At 40.0% G+C, this 25,669-nt stretch overlaps 1 protein-coding gene across 6 annotated transcripts in view; it reads left to right on the top strand.

The window, feature by feature from the left end:
* The window catches only part of LOC121526889 (arf-GAP with Rho-GAP domain, ANK repeat and PH domain-containing protein 1-like), a 70,092-nt gene extending 63,317 nt beyond the window's left edge, over positions 1–6,775 (top strand). Inside the window, exons 31-34 of one of the 6 annotated variants that reach the window (XM_041813573.1) lie at positions 1,190–1,253; positions 1,723–1,801; positions 4,498–4,534; positions 4,897–6,775. In XM_041813573.1, coding sequence (XP_041669507.1) covers positions 1,190–1,253; positions 1,723–1,801; positions 4,498–4,505 — 151 coding nt within the window. In that variant the 3' untranslated portion in view covers positions 4,506–4,534; positions 4,897–6,775. Of the gene's footprint in view, positions 1–1,189; positions 1,254–1,722; positions 3,743–4,497 lie in introns of those variants that run through there. The other 5 variants (XM_041813571.1, XM_041813572.1, XM_041813569.1 and 2 more) reach the window with 5 other exon arrangements.
* Positions 6,776–25,669: the final 18,894 nt, after the last annotated feature.

Raw genomic sequence — 25,669 nt, 5'->3', positions numbered from 1 at the left:
CAGTTATCCTACCTATTTCTTGCTTTGATGTAATAATTGTACTTGCAAATATGTTTGAACATTAATAACTTGTCATTGTTTTGATAGGTTTTTTTACTTTATTTTTTTTCAAACGGTATCACTATAAACAGGCAATTTCTATCAAAATGGAATGTGAATGGATACACATCAATGTAAGCATTTTTTAACATTTTACTGACAAATGAAAGACAGACAATTTAATAAATATTCATTTATTTACTCAGATCAAGTACCCTCAGCAGCTGAATGAACTCTCCTCAACTGCATAAGTGGAAAGAAGACAGTAATTGTCTGTTTTTATTGTAACTGTCACGTGAAGCAGTGCTACACCCTGTCCCAAAAAAAAAAAACACCCCCCCCCCCCCCAAAAAAAACAAAAAAAAACAATAAAAACTGACAGAAAAAGCCTGCTACTGACAATACACTGCTAGTGGGCTCAACAAAACACGGTAGATATCTACATGGCAGATCTCCCAGAAAGCACTGCAGCATGCCGACACGATCCCAAACCCTATTATAGGCCTTAAATAAACAGGATTAGTGCACTAGTACTGACAGCCTGATTTAGGCTTTATTCTTTGTTTTGCTTTTTTATGCCCAAGTGTCCTTTTTGTTTCAGCAGTTTTAGTTTTGAATAGTTCTTTGAGGCAATAAATGCAGCTCTTAAACAATTTGAGCAAAGAAGTGGAGGACAGGTAAGATAAAACATGAGAAAAATCAACTTTAGGATGATAGAACTTTCTTAAAACATGGGTGTCTGCTGTAAACCAAAACAAGAATCTGTTTTTCTGTGGACTGTATCAGTCTGTTTCATTCTTACATTTAATATGTGCTGATCACTGCTCCTGTATTTCTGGCTCCAAGCCTGCCTGGGAGTATTTTGGATTCAATTTGTACAATTGAAGGAGATGGAACTGCACTGCGAATATTTAAATAGGTATATGGTGGCTAAGCTAATCATGCTATTTAATTAGGGGGTGTCATAAAAAACAAACATGTCAATTTCAATTAATTTCTTTGACTACCTCTCTCTTTTTCTTGTTTTATTTTTTCACTCAAACTATCATTATTTCCAAAATGCCTTTCTCTCAAGTCAATGCACACATAGTTTTCACACACACACCCTCTGATTTCTATCACCCTCACTTTGTCACCTTCTTCTTTGCAGGTATCTCTGCTGTGACACACAGTCAGAGATGAGGGAATGGTATGCTACTTTTTTCAGCATCCAGGTGTGAAAAACACACACACTCACACACATAAGAGCAGACGTTGGCTTGCTTTGATATAAAACTTTAAAGACATGCAGTCACATTAAGCACCAAATTCACTGTTTGTTTCCATAAGTAACTAATCTTTAACCGTGTGATGAGGATGGTTTTTGCCAGAGAGCATTATATTTAGAACATGTTCAGGACAAGGTCAGTGAAGAGAAAAGCCTTACTTTGTCCACAAGGGGTCACCAGAAACAATATGAGAATGAGAAAGTGTCTCATAAGAGCTTTAAAGCTGGCCAAGTTTTAAATGTGCTCATTATGAATTGCTGTGTTGAATTGCACTTTAAAAATTAATTTTAATGGCCATTAGTTTGTAACATGCTCCAAAGTACATCCTGATCCTTCTTGCAGTATTGTAGCATTCTAATTTTCTTCTTTCTCCTTCTCTTTATCTGCATCTCTGTCCATGTCCTTCACATTTAAGTACGATGGCGACATTTGGCCTCAAGATGGACTCAAGAAGACACGTGTGAACCGCACATTGGCAACAGACACGCGTCATGGTAACGTGTCACTGATTCCGCTGCGTGGCAGTGAGAATGAGATGCGGAACAGCGTTGCGGCTTTCAGCCAAGACCCGCTTGCTGTGAGTGGATCCACCAATCACTGGGACTAATCTCAGACAAACCAGGAAGCTCCATGGAGAACTCCTGGCTAATCAGAGGCATTCATGCTGTTCAGGTGGTCCAGACCCTCAACCTTAATCCTCACTGAAGAGAAGAACAAATTTACTCTGAGCGTGTGCTTTATGTGTACTTTATATTTGGAGAACAGAACTCTATTCAGATTTCTACCAAGTTTAAATATTTTAGATGTATGATTGTGCATTAAAACATTTAGAAATATGCACATTCAATGATGTCTCATTGTTTGTCTTCCCTTTTTCTTATTTACTCTTCCCAAAAGAGGATATGAGGTGAGGGCTGCACCTGTACAGAATCAATGATCTCTGATCCATGATTCGTCTTTAATTGAACCATCATGACAGGATCTGGGTTCTTAAACTTAAAAATAGATTTGATGACTTGAGTGTGTTTTCACGAGTGCAGATTCCAGCACAAAGGAGTAAATTGCCAATTTGTGTCTAGTGTGAAACATGTTTAAGAACCCAGACGACATAAAGAGGAGTAGACAGCTGCATCCTCATTTTAAAGGAAGTGTGGACTGAGAATCAACAGAACTGAATAGAACAGGAGTTATTTTGGCAAGTCTTGCTGCAATGCCACAAGCAAAGAAACGCAGGCTAACACATTTGAAGTGAGCTCATGCCTGCAGGCAAACTCTGGTTAACACCGTGTTTCACTGCAGTGCTGTCATATCATTTCACACAGCTGTATGGTTAGCAAAAGTCTGACAAACATCAATTTTTTTTCTCGATTATATTTAAAGCCCACTAACACTGAACCAAAGCTGTGCATCAGCATCCTCACTTTCCATCTGTTCTGTTATTTTCATCAGAAATTGAGTGCAGCCATCCAAAAATATTCATTCCGCACAAAGTCTTCGTGCTATGGGACCAAATGTCCAAAATCTGATGATGCAGTCGTCTCCTCCTGCTGTTTCAGCCATCGCACGCCTCTCATTACTTCTCTGCAGCCTGCAGCAGCAGCAGCACATAAGAATTCAACTCAGCCCACTGTCACTTTTATTGGCACCAACACGATGCCAGGGCTGCCGTGTTGCTGCCTTCCAGATATTTTTCTATATTGATCCTCATCTTTTCAGAGTATTGACGGGATCTAATTTTTGTGCAGAGAATGAGAGGAGGTGTGATTGCTTTGGTGACGGGGCAGAAGCAGGAGCGGGGCTCTTTACCAGGATGTTTGTGTGTGTATGTGAGTGGGCGAGGAGAGAAGTTCAAACTGAAGTGAAAATTAACATGAGGTGCTGACTGTGTCAGTTAAAGTGATGTTTTAGACTCATGTACAGTACCCTTTTATTAATTTTACGAATCAGTTATGGCCAGTATAATTTGGCTTCTTTATGACAAAAAAAAACCTCTCAATGTCAAAGTGAAGGTCGATAAATAAAATAAACTGTGTTGTAGATAAGTCATTGCATAAATAACACCTCCTTCAAGTGAGGTGTCTTTAAATCATTTCTGTGTAGCCTTCATTGTGTGCTTCAGGTCATTGTCCTGCTGGAATATAAATCTTCTTCCAAATCGTAGTTTTCTTGCAGACTGAATAGGCTTGTCCTCCAGGATTTTTCTTTATTTTACAGCATTCACTTTTTCCTCTACCTTTACAAGCCTTCCAGGGCCAGCTGCTGAGAAGCATTCCCACAGCATAATGCTGCCACCAGTGTGCTTCACTAAACATAGTGTTTTGTCTGATGGCCAGAAAGCATCATTTCGGCCTCATCAGACCAAAAAACTTTCTCCCACTTGACCATGGAGTCTCCCACATGCCTTTCGGTGAACTCTAGTTGAGATTTAATTTGTTTTCTTTAATAGTGGTTTTCCCTTTGCCACTCTCCCATGAAGCTTTGACTGGTGAAGAACCTGGGCCACAGTTATTGTGTGCAGAGCTTGTAACTCCTTCAGAGCAGTCATAGGTGTCTTGATGGCCTCTCTCACTTGTCTCCTTCTTGCCTGGTCATTAAGTTTGTGAGGGCAGCCTGATCTAGGCACATTTACACATGTGCCATATTCCGTCTGTTTCTTGATGATGGATTAAACTGGACTCCAGAGGATGTTCAGTGCCTTGAATGTTTTTTTGTATTCATCCCTTGACTTACACTTTTTAATAACATTTTCTTTGAGTTGCTTGGAGGGTTCTTTTGTCTTCATGGTGTGACAGTTGCCAGGCACACTGATTAACCAGTGACTGGACCTCTGTTGAATTAGGCCAGTTACTTTTAAGGGGTAAATATTTATGCAGTCACATATTTTACCATAATTTTGTTTAATTGACATTACTTTGTAAAAATCCGTTTTCACTTTGACATTAAAGAGGTTTTTTTTTTTCTTTTTAACTCCTAAGGTAAATTCGTGATGTTTTGAATGTCATTAAGTTACTGTTTTCACCACATCTTTTTTCTTGTTTTCTTTCACACTCTTCTTATCTCTTTCAACCTTTACTTTCCACCTTTCTTTGGTCCATCACAGTCTTCACCTTCTTCTATTTTTAGATCTCCTCAACTCTCCGTCCATGCATTCCCCTCCTTGTCATAACCCCCTCTGTTGTTTATCTTTCAGCTCTTTAGGGATGTTCGATAATGGTTGCTAAAAACAGGTAAGAGAGTTTCAAATAAATGTAGGAGCATAGAGAAATGTAGCACTTAAAGTGAATTATCATAAAATCTGTGTGATTAAGCTCTCAGATCATTTATAGCCTCATACTTGTGACTGCATGTATCTGCTCTCTGACCCTTCCTTTTTGAGCCCACCTCCTCTCAGCAGTTAAATTTCTGGTTGCCATGGCTATACCAGACACTTATAGTCCAGGTGAAATTATAAGTCTGACCTCTCAGGGTGCATTGTGGTTAAACTGACTTTAGGTTTAAGCATGCAAGCTATATATTTGAGTCTGTTTTGATACACGAAAGGTTGGAATAGTCAGTAACATTGCTTTATTGATTTCTTTGCTCCCTAAAGGATGGCTGGTCAGCTTTGTCATTCCAGTGACATCATCATTCTGTGACATCATCATTCTGTGACTGTAGGGACCAGAATGATGGACATTCTCGCTCTAAGTGTGTTATGGCCTCTACACATGAACTGGACCATAAAACAAAAGGATTAATTGTTCATTATAAACTTCCACTGGTTTCCTGCTCAGAGGAATTTTACTTGTTGACCAGAAGCGGACAGTTTAAAGGGCTACAATCAAGATTTCCTGACTGGCATTGTGCAGGAAGTCTGTGCCGCACATTCCACTGTTTCCACTGTTTTGTGGCATTGAATCAATCACTGCATTGCCTTATGGGACACAGGCATGAAAGACATGCTGAAGGACACCTTTATTCCTGATTTTATAATGTTTCTGAAAAGACTTAGGCACTTGCATTGAGTGCTTAGTTTTGTTTTTAGTAGGAGATTGAAGTTCTTGTTTTGTTTTTATAGCTGAATCAGACTTACAAATATTTAATTCTAGCACTTGTTCTCTGCTTTTGAGCTCAGAGGCAAAAATGAGTTCAGAGATGACCGTGGCCGGATTTGTTCCAGAGTTTGTTCCACTTGGACCAGGATCAGGAGTTAGAGGAGAACTTAGGAGGTGCAGGTGATGGATCCTCGTTCTTCTGCAGGAGTTTTGCCGGTACTCTTCAAATCGTGGTTAGAGTTTCTGAGTTTTGCTTGTATCTTCTTTTAAGTACGTGTGTGAATGAGAAATGTGTGAAATGTTGTATGAGACTGTGATTTTGAAGGCATGAAGGAAGGCAAAAATATCACTTTTTTTAGAATTAAAAGTGTTACTCTGGGCCAAATAGTTTTTAATTTGTGAAATATTTGCTAAAATAAATTACTCTTGCCACTTACTCTAAATCAAACAACCTCAGTGGAGGTCAGTATCACCAAATCAAAGCATTAGTTCTGCCCTGGCCTGGTCTTTCATTATATCGTCACTGTACTCTCCATGTCTTCAGCACCATCTCTTCTGTGTGTCCACTGTTAAAACCTGTGCTGAATAGAGGTCATATAATGTGCATATATAGGCAGTTTTCCTATTGATTGCAGTATTTATGAAGTTTTACATCATGATTTAGTCACATGGGAATAAACATTTTCCTTATGCACAAAGTGTAATCTTTGCAGCAGTACCTTGGTCTGTTTTCTTCTGCAGATCCTGACCACAGTGTTCAAAAGCTCCATTAAAAACATGTGAAGTGGATTTAAATCTTCTACCACTTTTTCTACTGTAGTTATATATGTGTATATATATCAGAAGAGCCTTGAAACAATGTGCAAAAACCTGTCAACAGTTGCCTTACAAGCTGCAATGAGATTCCCTCTTCACCACCTTGTTACCTAAGTGACACCTTGAAGTGTTACAAGCCATAAAGTTTCCTTTTTTATTCAGACAGCAGATGGAACATCTTTATTTTCTACTTAATGATAGTTTGAAACACTTTTATGCAGTTTTTAAGTAAATTGTATTCATGCTGTGTGGATGAGAGCATGTGCATGTGTGCCCTCAAGCTCAGACATGAGCAGGAGCAGAGTAAACTGTTCTGTAATATAATTATGCTCCACAGAGATAATATTCATCTTTTCTCTGTGCTTTTTCCCTTTTTTTTATTGTTTTCAACATTGAATCACAGTGGATTTACCATGATGTAATCTAAATTTATGACGTGTAAATGATCTGATAAATGTCATAGTACTGATAATGAGATAGTGTCAGATGAAAACTGGAAGCAATTATTTAAAAACTAATAAAACACATAAGTTTAACATTGCTATCAGCTCATATTGGTCCTCTTGACAGACATCTGCCCACTGGCAAAAAATGTGGCATGAACCAGTGTCAGTAGCAGATGTTTGTTGTGTTGCATCAATTTAATGCTGCCATTCACACCTAAATCCTGACTCAGCGATGAGTTTTTTTCTTTTTTTTTCAGTTTAAATCTTTTTATTTAGGAATCAGTGGAATGTTCCATACAAATACAGTGCTTACCAAATTTATTAGACCACCTGTCATATTTGTCTCAGAGACCATCCAGCATCATAAGTGCTTTAATGCGGACCCTTTCATTTTCAGTGAGCCCTTTATGTTTTACCATTCTGAACAGGAATGAGGAATTTCAAACTGAATTCAACTTTTTATACCCAAATTTGAGCCGGCTCACTGGGCTTTTCTTTTCAAGCATAACATTCAACCACTAAAACAAATTTTTCTGTTCAGGAATGCAATGAAATAACTAAAATTTGACATATTAATCAAGAAATAATAATGTGCTTTACTTTTTTTTGTAGAAACATAAAAAAGGATTTTGGTAATTACCAGAGGTGTCATGTACCTAAGTACAAATATTTTGTTACCTTACTTAAGTAGAAATTTTGGGTATCTATACTTTACTAGAGTTATTATTTTTCACCCTACTTTTTACTTCTACTCCTTACATCCTCACATAATTATCTGTACTTTCTACTCCTTACATTTTAAAAATAGCCTCGTTACTCCTATTTCATTTCAGCTTGTTTTCATTCCGGCTTGTCATCATTCAAAAAACACACAAATAAAGAACTCAAAAACCTATCCAGATAAATCGCGTCATCCACATAGAGTGAATTTGATTGTGGTTGGATGAGAAGTATAAACATAATACCATTCCGACACCCTGTTGGTTTGTTCATGAACCATCGCACCTGCGCACATAACACAAATCACGTCACACTCCAGCAAGGAAATAGCAGACGTATGTAGCCTAGTACGAAGATGTCTGTGTCAGAGAACTCGAGGGAAATGTCCCAACCAAGCACCAGCAAGGAGGTTGGTAGTACACACATGTATATGGTTCTTGAATGAATTTGCATTGTACTAAAATGCATTGATTTTCAATGGGCATAAATGCGGCTGAAACAGGTGCATACCAAATTTTTCAACATTAACATTTTAATATAACATTATAGTCATTATAGCCTTTAGAAAAATATTTTTAGGAGAGGTGAGGTAGTGCACTATGGGCCCCTGTGGCATGGCGTAAACTTTTGTCCTTAATGGTATTTTTTCCCCCTTACATTACTTTACTTTTATACTTTAAGTAGTTTTGAAGCCAGTACTTTTATACTTTTACTTGAGTAAAAAGCTTAAGTTGATACTTCAACTTCTACAAAAGTCTTTTTCAACCCTAGTATCTATACTTCTATCTGAGTAATGAATGTGAATACTTTTGACACCTCTGGTAATTACCAATGCTGTTAATTTAGGGCAACTGTGGCATAAACCTTACTTTGGTTGGTGGTCTAATAAATTTGTTAAGCACTGTTTATTGTCATTTGAAAATTTTGAACAAAAGATCTTGCATTAGTTAGTTGAAAAGACTGATCAGAGACTCCAAACAGTGTAAGAACTGGGTCACGTTTCAGTGTCCTCTTCAAGATGTCTGAAAGCTTAGGACAGCAAAGAAAGTTGTGATGGAAATTATCCTTATTTCCAAGACATTTATTACACAGCAGGGAAAGCTTAGGAAATATGTTGAATAATTTTTTTTTTTTTAAGTCTGTGGGTTATCTTAAACTGAATAAGACGATGCCTTGTGTTGGCAGAGTGTTTGTGTATGTTCTCTAGAATGTTGTCCCAAAGAACCTCGTCCAGCTTCATATCCAAATCCAACTCCCAGTTTGTTTTTATGCCCTGCATGAATGGTGAGGATCAGTTGTCTTTCCTACACCCTAACTGAAAGAGTTCCTCAAATTTTGCTAGCTCTATTTTCTCCAAAGTCAGAGTGTATTTTTAACATAGTTCCTGATCTGCAAGTATCTAAACAATGTTCTTATGAAGACCATATTGCACTTGGAGATGTCTGAAGGAGGTGAAGCTCTTATTTACAGTCAGGTCTCCAACCGTCCTTATGCTCAGGTCCTTCCATTGTGTAAAAACTGAATCTAAAGTAGATGGGGTAAAAGAAGGATTTCCTGCAATCGGTAAACCTGTGGATAAAGATTCAATTCCAAAATGTGCTTTAATTTGTTTCCAAGTGGTAATAATGGTGTGAAGTATATTGTTGTTATTACAAGATGATTTATCTGTTTTAATTGGTGATAATACTATCACGCCAATCTCATAGAGAGCACATTCTTCTTGCTCCATATTAATCCAAGTGGGATGTGTAAAAGTATTGTTTAGCCACATAATGTTGCAAAGTGCACATGCCTAAGAATAAAATGGAAAGAAAAAATTAAGGTAGGGCTATTGTTATATTTTAAAACCGATAAGGAATTTGAGGAAGAAAAACCAGATTAATTGCATTGACTCTGCCTACCAGGGAAATACAGTCATGGGCTAAAGTATTGGCACCCCTGGAATTTTACCAGAAAATACACCATTTCTCACAGAAATTGTTGCAATTACAAATGTTTTTGGTATACACATGTTTATTGCCTTTATGTGCATTGGAACAACACAAAATAGCAGAAGAAAAAAAGCCAAAATTGACATAATTTTACACAAAACTCAAAAAGTGGGCCCGGCAAAATAGTTGGCACCCTCAACTTAATATTTGGTTGCACACCCTTGGGAAAAAATAACAGAAACCAAATCCTTCCTATAACCATCAACAAGCTTCTTACTCCGCTCAGCTGGAATTTTTTTGACCACTCTTCTTTTGCAAACTGCTCCAGGTCTCTCAGATTTCAAGGGTGCCTTATTGCAACAGCAGTTTTTAGATCTCTCCATAGGTGTTCAGTGGGATTTAGATCCAGACTCATTGCTGGCCACTTCAGAACTCTCCAGCGCTTTGTCTCCAACCATTTCTTGGTGCTTTTTGAGGTATGATTTGGGTCATTGTCCTGCTGGAACACCCATGACGTCTGACCAAGACCCAGCTTTCTGACCCTACATTGCAGCCCAAAATCTTTTGATAGTCTCCAGATTTCATGATTCCTTGCACACAGTAAAGGCACTCAGTGCCAGAGGCAGCAAAATAACCCCAAAACATCTTTGAACCTCCACCATGTTTGACTGTAGGTACTGTGTTCTTTTCTTTGTAGGCCTCATTCCATTTTCTGTAAACAGTAGAATGACGGGCTTTTCCAAAAAGCTCTACCTTAGTCTCATCTGTCCACAAAATGTTCTCCCAGAGGGATTGAGGCTTATTCAGGTACATTTGCAAACTCCAGTCTGGCTTTTTTTATGTCTGTTTGTCAGCAGTGGGGTTCTTTTCGGTCTCCTGCCATAGAGCTTCATCTCATTCAGATGACGACGTACGGTCCGAGCTGACACTTTTGCACCTTGAGTCAGCAGGACAGCCTGAATTTGTGTGGAAGTTCACTGAGGATGTTTATCCACCATTCCAACTATCCTGTGTTACATTCTTTTGTCAATTTTTCTCTTCCATGCATGTCCAGGGAGATTAGCCACAGTACCATGGGTTATAAACTTCTTGATTATTTTACGCACAGTGGACAAAGGAATTTCAGGATCTCTGGAGATGGTCTTTGAAACCTTTTTCCACAATTTTGCTTCCCAAGTACTCAGACAGTTCTCAGCTCTTCTTTCTCTTCTCCATGTTTGGTGTGACACACAGGCACACGACACAAAGGTTGAGTCAACTTTTAAAAATTCTAACTGGCTTCAGGTGTGATTTCTAGATTGTCAGCACCTGTTACTGCCACAGGTGAGTTTAAATGAGCATCACATGCTTGAAATAAAATGATTTACCCACAGTTTTAACAGGGTGCCAATAATTTTGTCCAGCCCATTTTTGAGTTTTGTGTAAAATTATGTCAGTTTTGGCTTTTTTCTTCTGTTTGGGTTTTTTTTTTCTAAAGCAAATACATGAAATAAACATGTGTATACCAAAAACATTTGTAATTGCAACAATTTCTGGGAGAAATGGTGTATTTTCTGGAAAAATACCAGGGGTGCCAAAACTTTCATCCATGACTATAGGTAGGGACCTCCTAAATTGAATTCTGTTTTTCAGTTTAGCCACAAGAGGGGGAAATTGGCTTTACAGAGTAAATGGAAGTCCTTGGTGATTTGAATTCCTAAATATGCAAATTTATCTGATGCAATCCTGAAGGGGAAGTCATATAATATTGAAAAATCTGACAATTTTGTAGGCAGTAGTTCACTTTTACACCATTTAATCCTAGAACCTGAAAATGTTCCGAAATGATCTATGGTCTCTAATAGGGCAGGGATGATACACTGAGGTTCAGTCATCTAGCTATAACAAAATATCATCCGCATATAACGAAATTTTACTTATCGTAGTAGCTGTTTGATATCCATGAATAGTGGGGTTAGACCAAATTGCCTGAGCAAGAGGATCTAGGGCGAAGGCAAAAAGCAATGGAGATAAGGAACAAACTTGCCTTGTGCCTCTGTGCAATCAATATGAAGATGAGAGAATTTTATTAATCCTCCTTTTGTGGTCAAACATGACAGAAAATGTTGGCACAGTGGGAGACTTGCAGTATACCAAAAAAAGGAGAAAAATATAACATCAGTGTCAGTTTTGACAATCTGCTAATTTATGATTTTTAAACATCAGTATCAGCCCTGATTTTCTCAGTCGCTGCATCTCCAGATTAATCATTTACCAATTTCAGGACAATAAACAGAAGCCTCATAATAATCCTTTTGCTGAATTTCCTATGGTCCCTCTGGGAAAATATTTCTAAGTGGGACATCTTTCGGCAGTCATAAAGCAGGGGACAGTGAGGCAGTGATCCAATGTCTCACATTATACAGAATACAGGCCACTCAGGGGCCCCATAAGAACCCTATGTAAACAGCTTGTTATTCTGGCTAGATGTCTAATGGTTTTGACTTCTTTCTAGTGTCTTAATACGGAGTTTTACTGCGCTCCAAGGGACAATTCAGTTTGTGGAAGTTTTCCTCTCATCTTTTCTTAAGTCTGTTTATATGCCTTTGAATTTTAGGGCTCAATCCCAGCACATCCCCTCTACCCCTACATTTTGCATGTTCACATCTAGGAGTAGGAGTATTGTGTCTCGATTATTACTGGAATGGATAATTAGGGTAAAGTGCAAAGCCCTTTAAATGGGTATTTGCAGACGCATAATACAAATTTTCCTGAGCCTTGCAAATCATCGCCAAGATTTGAAAATTACATCAAATTCAACAAGGTACATAACAAGCATTTAAACTGCTGGTAGTAATAACTTTGATTAAAGTCCTGGTAAAGTGATGCAAAATCTGTACTTTTGGTTTGTTGTATGACAAGCTGTGTTATGAACCACTAGGCCAAATTTCATGAAAAACATCTCTGAGTATATAGAATCAAGCTTCAAGATTATGAAGAATGATAAAGTGACATCTGCTCCAGGATGCTGTGGGTGTCTGTTGAATGAGCCAAAACCACAACCGCTCATGAGAAATACAAACCTCGTAAATTACAAAAAAAAAAAAAAAAAAGGGACAGAAATCATCTATCTGCTATGCTACTGTGTTCAACTACATTTTAAACCACTAGTAAAACACTCACATTTATGTCATGAGAGGCAGACTGTAAGAGATAAAAAGGATGTTTCATTTTAATTTAAAATAAAGTATGATGTGAGGTTATGTCTCTCCCATTAATGAGACATCTGTGTTGTTTAGTTGCTGCTAAAAACACTCAATTTCCTGTTGCAGCTCTTCAAAGTAAAAGTCTTCAATGATGATTCAAAAGGGAGGCTTTTATCGTGACAGACATGGGAACAGAATGTGCCTGTTGTTGGATACTTTACTGATTTTTAGCACTGAAAGGCTAAAAGACTGGAGAGATTGAACTGTTGCTGCTTTGAGAGAGACAAAGCCAAGATCTGCTTCTTTAAGTCATCCAGGACTAAAGACAAGTGAAATTTGGATTGAAACACATCTTTAGCAGGTAAGATGTTTGTACCTGCTGTACCTGGTTCAAGTGAAAAATAGACAAGCACTCCAGCAATCAGCCTGCCTATTGCCAATTAGTGCTGCTGCCTGGCTTTGTACTAGAACAGAAAAATTCAGACCTACATATATCACATTTTCACGTTTAACAACATTTTTCCAACATATCTAGTGTGTTTGGACACACATTTTGGAATTCACTTTACAGGGGCTTTGAAGGATCATCCCATTTCAGTGGAAGGTTTCTCCAGTGGGTCAAGGGGCAAAGGAGTGCTCAGAATTAAGGAGTTAGAAATTAGACTGATCTGAAGTTTAGAGTGAATATAGAGGCCTTAAAAACACAGAGGTGATTATGTTATTGTCAACACCTGCATTATTCACTAATGATGTCTGTGACCTCTGGAAATCATTTGTTAGCAGCCATAATGGGTGAATAGCACACAGTAATTAATGTTTTGCTTAAACATATAACTAATTCAGATACCAGCATTGAATAATAAGTTGGTCGCAATCAAACAACTTAAATACATAACAGTAATTCAATGTTGTTCAACAATGAATCACAATTAAACATCATGAGGGCCTTTATAAGCAGTCTCTATTCTTTTGTTGTTACTCTGTGTTTTTCTTTTTCCTGATGTCTTGTCTAGGAAACTCTAATAAACACATTCATCTAGCTGTGTGTGTGTTGTCTCTTTGTGAGCATGCGTATTTAGTTTGTTGTCACACACGGCCCTTTACTCATAAAAAATTACACGTATCTAAAGGTTAATCCCCCTTGGCTCTGCTTTTTCTGCATGATTATTCAGTTCTTTTTCATCCCTACTTTAATTTAAAAAAAGAGTATAAATCCACATATTCAAACTCTAACAGCCCTACAGGGTAATTTTGACACAACACGTACATGACACGTTTGCATGTGAGTAAATACAAATATATGGAGACAAACTTTTTGGGGCCTGTGGGTTTGATGACAATGTCATGCTACAGTGGAAAAAATACTTTAAATGGAACCCTATAGATGTGCTTCGAGGAAAAAATGTCAGGAGTGTGGATGGGTGGGGTTGGGGTACAGCAATCATAAGGAGAGCCCTGCGGAGATTTCCCATATGTGTGTATGCATGAGTCATGGTGGTCCACCCGCTCTCTGTTCGTTCTTCTAAGCAGAGTTGACACATCAGGGTCACTCTGTACCTCGAGATGAACACAGGAGAGCCCCGGCAGGGACGCACACAGGAGGCCTTCACTATAAAATTCACACACACATGCACAGGAGACCCACAGGGGAAGAACAAACACACACTAATATGGCCTTTACTACATAGGTCACAGCAGCAGTTGCATAAACAGAGGGATGGAGACGAATGAGCCTGGTTCAGAGAAGGGGCACGAATGGAAGACAGAGATAAAGTCCAAACCAGAGGAGAGGAGCTTCAGGGGCAGGACTACAGGTGGGCATGTTGGGGCCCACTGCCAGGACCTGCCAGCCCACCTACTGGCTCCCAAAAATGAAAAATAAGTGTCTCCAGAGCTCAGTGTGTCACCCCTCCTGAAAAAAGACAAACAATAGGAGGACAGGCAGCCACCTGCCTCCTCCAGAAGCCTGGACATCCACCTGCGTGAGCCAATTTCCTTCATTTCCACTCAGAACACATGACAGCGAGAGCAGCGTGAGTGAGCGACACTTAAATTGGCTTTCTGTGCACGCTGTGCCGCATCAGCAGACATTGAGACTTCTGTAACTTATGAAGCAAGACAGCAATGAAAAGTCAGCGTGGGTTTGAGAACGTAATGACAGACTGGGGCCATTGTTGTGCTCAAAGGTATACTACACCTGATTAGTGCACAAAAGAGGCAGTAATCCTCATGTTTTCTCTTCCACCAACCACAAAGCTCCAGGCAATCTTTGTCAGGATTTAGAAACAAAAGATTTTTTGGAAAAGAAAGATACAAGACCCATCGTTTTATATAACAGCCTACAGTGCCACTGACTGAGCCAACATTCAAATTCCTAAAGGACTAAAGCAACAACTGCCCCTAATAAATATTTGCTTCTACTGTGATAGATTCAAGGCATTTAAGTTTTCATACGTATCTCAAGACTAGAACAAAAAAAAATGGTGAAATAAAATTTTTCTTCTGCATTGTTCTTTGTTTGACAAGCTCAGCAGTGTAATATGTCATTTAAAAATCTACACTGTATAAAACATGGACATAATATCAGTAATAAGACCCATTGGTCTCCGCAGCTGAGTTTTGAAATCCCACAATAGTGGTTACCATATTGGAAATGCTGTTTCAAACTAAAGCCATGATCAGATTACAGGTTTGTATTGTAATTGCAGTGTGTCCCACCAGTCATGGGGTTTCAGAACTTGTCTGTCACAAAAAAAAAAAATCTGCTGTTGAATCTCATGTCTAACTGTTTGATTTTAGCCCTGCTTCTACGATTTATTCCATGATATCAGTGAAGTTGACCAATAAGAGTGCAGAGAGCTCTGCACACGCAGCTGTCACAAATGTAAACAAAACAAATTAGAAGTTAAAGGGGAATGACTGATTTGGTCCTTGAAGATGGAACTATGAGGCAGAGGAAAAGTGTGTTGAATTCTCCTTTGAGAGCATATGCCAGTTCAGCACTTCATAGCAGCAACCTCCTGATGGCCATCATCCAAGCTTGCACAAGGCCCATGCCCATGCCCCATCTCTCCAGGTGTCCTCCCAGCTGCACCCTACACAATGCACACGGTCACCCCTGGCATCATGACCAGCCCACCAGATAATCAACGCCTTAGTATGCGATGAGCTGGATCAGTGGGAAAGCGCACCAAGTACCTGTAAAAGCGCAGCTGTTGTTATTGTATCAGGCAGCTGACCCTCCCCATCCTCATCTCCTGTGCCGAAGAGAAGTAGTCACAGAGGAGTACAGCTGGCGCCTCTGGCCATCAGTGGCTGTCCAGGCCTTACAAGAGTATAGTAAGACCAGGAGGGCCAAGGGCCAAAGGTTACCGGAAACACCACACTGTCCTGCAAAGAGAAACCCATCACCCCAAGTCTAAGTTTGCAGTTGATCTCAGCCTCGCAGCCAGTGGATAATGCTGCCAAAGTAGTTGAACTGCTTTACAACTTCCTTGCTTTCACTACTTACAGACACAGATTTCATTGCAGCATCGAAGGCATCCCCAAACACCTGGATCTGTTTTGGTCCAAGAGTTGTGCATTACCAACACTTCGGTCTTTTCACTCAGCAAGGGAAGAGCCCCAACAAGGACATCTACAGTCTCCACAAGGACCACAGTGTCATCAGCAAAGTCCAGATCAGTGATCTGGACATCACGAAAGGACACTCCACAGATCACTGCCCCTGTTACCTGCCCAATTATCCAGTCCATACAGGTACTGAAGAGCAAAGGGTCCTAGGCGCACCCCTGCCTCACCGCAGTCAACTGGGAAGAAGTGACTGGTGAAGCCACCTAGGCCTGGGCGATATGGCCTAAAAATCACATCACGGTATTTTTCTTGCCTTTGATGGTAACAGTATTATATCACTGTATTACAGAATTAAAAAGAGATAATACTTTTCAATCCAAAGTCAAGTGTTATTAATCCCCTTCTCCCCTTAAAACAGACCTTTGATAGCATACTCAATTTATGTCTATGCATAGAAACAAAGAAAAAATTTTTTTTTATTTTTTAAAGTCTCTCTAGGTTTACTTCTAACTGCACTCCAAGTTTCACATTTCATCTCTATCCTGCTGATGTATGTTAAGTAGCTAATGACTTGAACACGTTTCCTGTTGAAGGCGTTTACTATAAAAGTGTTTCAGAAAAACTACAGCTGTGGACTTTTATTGGTAAGAGCTTGACAGAAGTAGTGTGTTTAGCATTGAGTTAGCTTAGCTTTGGCTGCCTTACCAGAGAGTTTTTGCAGTCAGTTTACAGCAGCTTTCCTGACCTCATTTAATGTCACAGCCTGGATCTTTGACTCACTGTGGTACTTAGAAAAGAAAGACAAAGGTTAAAATAGACATTTAAACAGTTGTCTTAGCTGTTGCAAGGTAAAGAGCTGCAGCACTGAGCTCAAACCCAGACCAGCCAAAGCAGCGCTTAGCTTGTGTTAAAGGGATACTTCAACATTTTGGCAAATTCGCCCATTGCCATAATTCCTATAGTCTTAGTAATAGGTCCATTTTCTTTAGTTGTCGGGGCAAGCTGTTTCTATATAATGATAATATTAATAGAATAGAAATAATAGAAACAGCTTGCACCAACAACTAAAGGAAACAAACCTATTACTAAGACTATAGGAATTATGGCAATGGGCGAATTTGCCAAAACGTTTAAGTATCCCTTTAAAGCCCCAGACAGGCTGACAAAGACGGCACACTGACTTTGTTGCGGTACAGCCGTCAAACTCTGAGAGGAAAGAACGCGTGTTATGCCTACCATCTGTGCTCAGTTTCAATAGCAAGAGTGGGTGACATTCGGTTTGTTACCAGGCTACACGTAATGCAGGGCTCTCAAGTTTTGATCTCTGGTCAGAGTGAGATTTATGCTGGCTTGCAAAAGGTGGGCATGGGGGGTATTTTCGGGTTATGGCAGCACCGGAGGTTGCTTTTAATTGTCTGATGTGTCACATGTAAACCCCTAAATTGTTTTGAATTGAACATCTTTTTTTCACTCTTTTTCCTCCCATTGTGGGTATGCCCAGGGTACAAAATGAATATAGTTCTAAACATTTTCATTAAAAAATGTGGTCTATAGGCTACTATAGGGACGAAATTGACTAGGCTAAACAATGAATTTCAATGGCCTTTAGGACTCTGTTCAACTGATTGAGACCAGCATAAGCCAGGTCGGCAGGGCCGCTTTTGGCCAAAGTGAGGCCCTAAGCAGACCCTGATGTGAGGCCCCCAAATACACACGCACATGCACAAACCCACCATCTCTGTATTACAATAACACATACAGAGTCTGTGCAAATTACAATTTAGCCTGAGTTAGCTGAATATAAAAGAAGCCATTCCTAGTTGTAATTGAGTCATCATCAAGGGTAACATACCAAAAACTACCACAGGCCTGTGTCTTTCAGCAAAACTAACTTTCGTCTGAAAAAAATTTACAAAAATGATCATTGCTGTCAGTGATCATATTCCTTGTTGCAATAATAAAGATAATATTTTTAATGTCTATCTGACTTTTAAGAGTTATTTTCATCATAACATAAATCCCACATGTTTTAGCTCTGTTTTATTTGGGTTTTTCCCTCAGAATTAAACTAGCATAAACAGGTGATCTTGCCCCCTCATCCCCCCTCAAACACACCCCTGCACCCCTCCCCTTCCCTCACAGACAGCAGCTCATTCGTTTTGCTTCTGTAAAATACAAGTTGTCTTTAATTGTATTCACCCATGATCTGATTTTAAAAGCTGATCAGCGCGAGGAAGTTTGACGATGTCACTTAATTCCTGGTCAGAACCAGCATGGGAGCTTTACAGAGTTCTACCACAAATTCACAAACTGAAGGGTTGTAGAAGCTGACTTTTGACAAGAGAGGTTGCAGAAAAACGGGTGGATATAGGCTACAGGACAGACGTGATTAGAGTTTCTGTGCTGCAAGCGTCAGAGAGAGAAAGGGAGAGCTAGCGCACACAGCACACTTCATTGATCACAGATGGCACTGATTTCCAAAAATAGATATCTTGAGGGTTGATTTACTAACGTGACAGCCATGTAGAGTTTTTCTTTGGTCAACATTGTATATACATTACCTCAGCCATATTTATCATACAAACACCGGACTGATGTGTAGACAGAGAGAGAAGAAAACAAACGCTCAAAGCGAGGCCCCCCCACGATGTTGAGACATTCCACCGCATATGTAGCAGTGTAACTTGTTGGACGTCACACAATAAATTTTCATGCATGAAAAATACCAGGTGTGGCGGGTAAGAGTGCGAAAAGGTCAAAATGCATGTGTCACACTCTGAATGCATGAGACTTGAGAGCCATGCGTAATGCTAGTGCTAAACGTGCTAATGACTGGACTCAGTCTGAGCTGTCTGTCACAAATCCCTCACTCCCCCAGCTGTGGGAGCGGATCTGCCTCGCACGTGATTCACAGCACAACGTAGGCATTTAAACCGGTGATGATGGTGTTGCAGAAATCCATTCTGTGGCAGAAATTTTACCGGTGATGGTATTAATACCAATTTACCGCCCACCTCTAGAGCCACCACCTTTCACAGTACTCTCAGGACTAGGATTCTGCTGAATTCTACAGTAGACCTCTTAGGTGTAAAGCTCAGCTGTTCAGGGTGCTGGTGTTGGAACAGTGGATCATGGTTCCTGTTACGCAGTATTACCACAAGGACCTTGCCCGACACTGAGAGAGGTATTGAGCTCTTGCAAATGACAAAATCCCTGCCTTCATGATGTATAGTAGAGGGACTAGCACAACAGACGTAAAACAGAGAAATACTGGTGAGAAATAGCAGACACTCCTCAGCAACCCAGTAACTGCTGGTAGCATTAGCATCGAGCTAGCGTATCATTCATCATAACATTTGATAGAACTACAGTCTAGAACAGTAAATAATGTATGCTTGTTTACAGTCTTCTTTTCTGGCTGTTGTCTTGCCTTGCCACACTTCCTTCCAGTGTCATATCAGTTGCAATCATTGATTGTAAACCTCCATGTAGTCTGTCATGTCTGATCTGACACAGTGACCACCTTAACATAGACATAACATTGTGTAATCTGACCTCAGCCTTACAGAAAACCTACAAACAGGAAACTCAGCCATGCCCCATCATGCAAATCAATGCAATAAATGTTGGCCTGACTGTAATCAAAAAGGGTGAGAAATAGAAAAATTCTCTCCTTATATAATGTATGTATATGAGGAGACCCTGGTAGTACATGTTAGCCAGTGGGCCAGTGCTAATGATACAGATCCCACGTGCATCTATAGATATTAAATGGCACGTGGGGAAGGCCCATTTAGTGGTCCTTCCAGGGTTCCAGCCATGTCTCTGGGCAGCCCTGCCTACTGGGCCACATCAGAACCCAAATTTTCCAACATAACCCCAAGGTGCCCCCTTGCCAGTCCAAATAAAAGGCACAAAATACCTTGTGAAATTGATGTAATTAATGTGCACTCAATTTGTTTCAGTGGAGCATGAACATCTTTTATTCTTCTCAGTCCTGAGCAATGTTTCTGCACTACTCATGTTCTTTCACTCTGCTTTATGAATCACATCTAATTTAGCACCAGTATATGAATTTTGGTTGACGTCACAGCTGTTTTTTTTCTTTCTAATGCCATGTTCTGTTGAATTCTTTTGAAGGTATTTTTCAGATTTATTTACAATACCGAGACCACTTTTATTCACCTGTGAACTGTAATATTTTAACTGACACATGGAGTTGGGCTATAGGATGTTGATCTTTGATGAGCGTTGGCCTTTGATGAGTGGTGCACTGTGAGGTCTATTAGTAGTGAGCTCATCTCCATAGACAAGAGAATTAATAAATAATCAGGGCATACTGGAACTTTGAATTCTTTTCCAAGTTTGTATCCCAGATTTTTCAGTCTCAGGATGAAATATTTTTATAGCTATGATGCTCTCAGCAGAAGCAGCTACAGCGTCACTGTGGATCAGATCAGTAAGGGACAAGGAAAAAAAGCCAACTGACCTTTACCTGGGTAAAAGTAAAGCTTCTTTAGGTGCCATAGTGGAGTGGGATTCAAGAGCAAACCAGTCAATAACATTTACTTTGGTCTTCTGGGGGTAGTTCTTCACCAGAGCCACATATCCTTTCCTCATGGTTCCTTCCACCTTTACAAGATTCCCAGTGCCAGACCACCGAAGCATCTGGGGACAGTGTTCTTTGAGTTATAAGCCTCGCCCTTCTTCCTCTAAACAGAGGCAATGTCTTTCAGCTCTAGTTTGGTCTAATCTGACCAAAGGGCACACTGCCATTATGTCTAAACTTTCTCCAGGTTTCTTTGGCTGTGCCGATCCAAACCAAGCCATGCTGATATACTTTGCCATCACCAATTTGTTTGCATCAGACCAATGGAGCTGCACCAACAATGGTCCTGCTCTGAAGCAAGACCAAGGCGGCACCCTGCTCCTCCAAGCATGCTGCGGTGACGTCAAAGAAATTCACAGGGTCTGACTTGTTGGGGGGATTTCACCCTTTCTACCTCTGACATCCCACATTCTAATGATAAATGTCATCTGGGGGCACCATGTTTTATCCCACCTCTGCTTGGACTAACTGCATCCTACTCTTCAACAGTAGCTGACGGACACTCACAGAGAGAAACAATATGGCGGTTAGCATTCAAGCTAGCAGTAATAAATGATGGTAATTGGACTACAATAGATAAAAAGATGTTAAATATCGGGTTTACTGGTGTGGATTTAATCATTAAAGTCCCCAAAGGACACACAAGTTCCAGGCTCGCTGAAAATGCTGCCGCACGGGATTCAGAGGCATCAATAGCATCATTGGGAAAACACAACGGATGGCTTCAAGAGGAAAAACAAGTGAGAGGCAATGATTTATGGTTCAAAAGTAATTTAACTTTTTATAAACTATGTCACTTCTTGACTTATACAACAGCAAAGGTCTGAAAGGCATTTTAACCCTTTAAATCCTAGTGCGTCGCTGACAACACGCTGTTGAAGCACACTTTGCATGACCATAATTGCATGACTGTTTGTGTTCTTGGAAAAATTCAAACAGTTTCTGAAAGCTGAGAAACTGTGCTTCACAGCCAGCATGTGGTTATTATTGTAATTTCCCCTTTGCTCACTAAGATTCTAGCATAAAGTTCCCCCCTTTTTTGTGTTTTTCATTTTAAACTGTTAAAACACTTAACATGCAGTAATATGTGTTTTATCCATGTTTTATCGAGTTATGATTATAAGGGTTTTCTCCGTTTTTTAAACTTTTTCAGCTGGGAGCTCCTCGTTTTAGCTGTCTACAGTCTCATCTACAAACCGGAAGTCCCAACATGCAGTAAAATGTAAATAACTGCCATATATCAAAAGTTCTAAGTATTGTGGAAAAATGGGCAAAAGCACGTACTCCCAGGACATTTTCTGGGCCTTTTATGGTTAAAATAAGAAAAGAGTCCAGAAACTCAGGTTTTAAAGGGTTGACGATCACATTTTGAGAAAAACTGTCACGCAACAAACATTCTCTGCAGCTGCAGCGGGTCCTTTGGTTGTTCTTTGCTGTCGCTGCGCTAAAAACAGAAGCCTGTTCATACAGTGGCAGTGAAGAAGAATTGATTTCCGGTTTATAATGCTAACATTTAGCATGGCTAAACGAAGCAAACTATTAAGTGAAACCAAATGGTATTGGATCGGTGCATAAACTCTTGCACTCGCTGATACCAATACCTGCATTTTAAGCAGTATCAGACGTATTTCTGATACTGGTATCCTTATCGGAATAACCCTAGTTGGAACTTGGCACAGTGTCTCTACTTGTCATCTTATTCTTTTGTTTTGATTGAAAACCCCCTGGCAGCTAAATGTCCGTACCACTGGCTTAATTCTCTGGTAGTTGATGTTTTGGTTTGAGCTTGTCTGTCTTTTTTCTTTTTTTTTGTTGTTATGAGAGGGGTTGAATTAATAAAGTTAGATTTTTCTTTTAAGAACTACTCAGTTGTCTCTGAGCAAAATCAATCTGACTTTAACATTCTATCATCATTAATCATGCTCTGTACTCTGCTACACTGTTGATTTTAAGCTATAAATCATATTTTCTTGTCATAGCTGATGTCCTTCATTGCACCTTCTACATGCACCTGCAAAGTTGAGCTGCATGAGGCGTCAGTCCAGATTTGGATAATGAGTCTGTGCTCTGCCAGCACCCGCAGTCACCCCCACGTACAACTCTCTAATCCACCACTGATGAGCTACACACTACTTCAGCAGATACAATCGATCGGCTCTGCTTGCTTCATTCATATTCAATTCATGTTTTCTGCTTTCTGGTACCGGGCAATATCATTTCATCCTTAAAAATCTTCTGCTTTTGTTGTCATGGAAACCAGCCAAGCTGTAGCATGGATGACATGAAGAACTGATCCTGCAGCATTTTCACTGTAGAAAGCAGTCTGTGTTTTATTGAATGTTATGCCTCTGATCCAGAGCTTGTGGTATCTATAAAGTTGTGTTAGAGTGCGTGCCAGCCCTGACATTTTTCTGTTATCTCTGAGTTCAGTAGAAAAACTTGTTTGAAGCTCTCTGTCAGTGAGAGTAAAGGTGTAAAGAGACGTGTTCAGGTGAGAGAGGACACACTACATCAACCTGCTGCCAAGCTTTTGTTCTTTATGATGTACTTGATCTGTGATTTGCATAATAAGGGAACCAGAGACAGTCATCACTCATCATCTGCTAGATTTTTAAGCTGATGTAGCAAAATAATAAAAACCTTCAGTTCAATGAAAGGTCAAATCCTTATTAAAGTAATTAATGAAGCCAGAACGTCTGTCACAGTGTGCTTGTTCCTGCTTTTAAACTCGCAGAATATTTCCTGTTTTATTTTTAGATACTGCCACACTTTTGCTATCATTGGGTTTAAGATGAGTGTAATTTTCACCCCAATTAAAGCATTTTGAAACAAAGGTTGGAGTCACTTAAATATGAGCGGTTCCTGGGGAACAGTCTTAGATAGGAGATGAGAGTTTGTCCTTGGTGACCATACTATCAAGCCAAATACTGATGCCAGTTCCTGTTTGCATAAGAGCTTGTTTAATTAATACAGTATCATCCATCAGGTATGCTGCCAGATGCATATTTTGATGTGAATTAAACATGTTTACTGATCAAACAGAGAGCAGGCCTATATACAGCCAGCTAGGACTACACAGTACACAGAAGATTCATTTTTAATGTTGCCATCCAAACATAACTTGAAAAACATGTGATGTATATTCCTTGCATATAAGGGAGCTACACCACTAAAACAGGGATCCTTTCATAATAAAATGAATGATACTGTGATGAGTGGGGATGTTTGAACCCAGAATGCAGACCGGACTGATGAAGTTTTACAAGATTTATTGAGAATAGTGCACAGTGGGGGTGGGGATCCACAGGTCCAGGGGTAGTGAGGGGCTCCAAGAGAGTGCGCTGGGTTTTGGCTGACATGAGGCAAGGAGTCAGGCACTGGAAGAGAGGAGTGACAAAAAAAGTAAAAAAATCGTGTTCACAACAAGGTTAATCAAATAATCTTATGAGTAGTCTCAAAGGTAAACCAGAGAGAGAGCTGAGGTACCGCTGAGAGGAGCGAACAATAGGCTGAATCTCAAACTCCTCCCTAAACCCTGAGCCCTGAGCCCTCGTTGACTTAACTGACTGCATCTGGAAAGTGATAGAGTGAGTGAGGCTTGAAGTGGTAGAAACAGGAATGGGACAGCCCTTTGTTTTTTTGTTGACAGTTGGCATCTTGTAGAGCTTAAAGGAGACATATTTTACCCCTTTTTCCTTTTAAGTATGTCATTTTGGGACACCTTTAGAATAGTTATTTATGATGTGCAGCTCAAAAAACTCCTCACTTATCTTATACTGGTGATAGGAAAACCCCTATTTTCAGCAGATCTTGCCTACTGCTGAAAACGCTCTGTTTCAGTCCTGTCTCTTTCAGACTCAGAGATGTCCGTGACCTTACCATTCTCTGATTGGCCAGCTTGGTCAAAGCTTCCTGGGGGCTGAACAATGGGCCGAACTGATTTCTCGGCCCATTGATCACTGAGTTTTGCTTATTTTACTCATTGGGCTTTTAATCAGCGCAAGTCAAGACTTAGTAATGTAAAGGTACATGACGTTTCACGGCGTAGTTTTGGGTAAAAGGGCGGATAGTTATGAAAACAACTGATGACAAAGTTTAGCATACATTAGCTTCCCACTGATCCATGGCTTGTTTTAAAGTAATGTTATGAAGTGACTTACAGCTTGTGGTTCTAAGCCTCCCTGGGCGATCTTTACAGAGGGAACAGCTCCATGTTTTAGCAGCAGATTAGAAGCAAATCCAGCGTCTTACTGTCCTTTATTGACGAAACAATCGTTGGTGAAGTGACGAGCACAGAGAAAAAAATTTGCAGGCGGTCGGCTCGATGAGACAAACAATTCCCACCGCTTTTTGCTGCTTTCGTCCTTCGGGAGCGCAAACAGAATAGATTTATAGTCCCAACCAAAAAAACATGAATAAGTTTAGAAGACATGCTGACTGGAATAAATCCACACAAGAGCAAGAATCCAAACAACAGCAGTGGTGTATACAGCGCTGGGGAGGGGGCGTGGCTGAGAACGAGCCGCCGGGAGGGCAGGTCTGAGAACCTCCTGTGGGAGGAGGAGAGGGGAGTCATCTGCTCAGAGCTGTCCAATTGGGAAGCTGGAAAACGAGCTGACGTCAGCTCATATCAAGTCTCGCAACGAGCTGTTCAGAGAGGCCGGTAATCTCGTTTGCAGGGTTTATGGAAAGACGCGTGTCTCTTGATAAAATGAAATCGGTATGGTTTAGAAAGGATCCTCAACATTGTAGCATTGTATGCAAGTGTTAAAATATGACCTAGTATAATATGTCTCCTGTAAAACAAAGATAAAAAACAAGCGTGCCTCACCTATAGACCTATTTTCTCAGTGGATGAAGGCTGTTTTATATTATATACTTACAGGAAAAATACTTCTTTGTTGCAACGTCCACTCCTTTTGCACCTTCCATGTTTTTGTTTACAATTCCACTCCTTTCACTTCACTTTTGTAGCGTTTACCAGCAGGCATCCCCCGAGAATCCCTGTCATACATCATAATGCAATGAACTATGAGTAATTCCCTAAG

This window comes from Cheilinus undulatus, linkage group 2 (genome assembly GCF_018320785.1).
Source record: "Cheilinus undulatus linkage group 2, ASM1832078v1, whole genome shotgun sequence".
NCBI classification, from domain to species: Eukaryota; Metazoa; Chordata; class Actinopteri; order Labriformes; family Labridae; genus Cheilinus; species Cheilinus undulatus.
The sequence above is the reverse complement of the archived record's forward strand: the minus strand, read 5'-3'. Positions and strand labels throughout refer to the sequence as shown.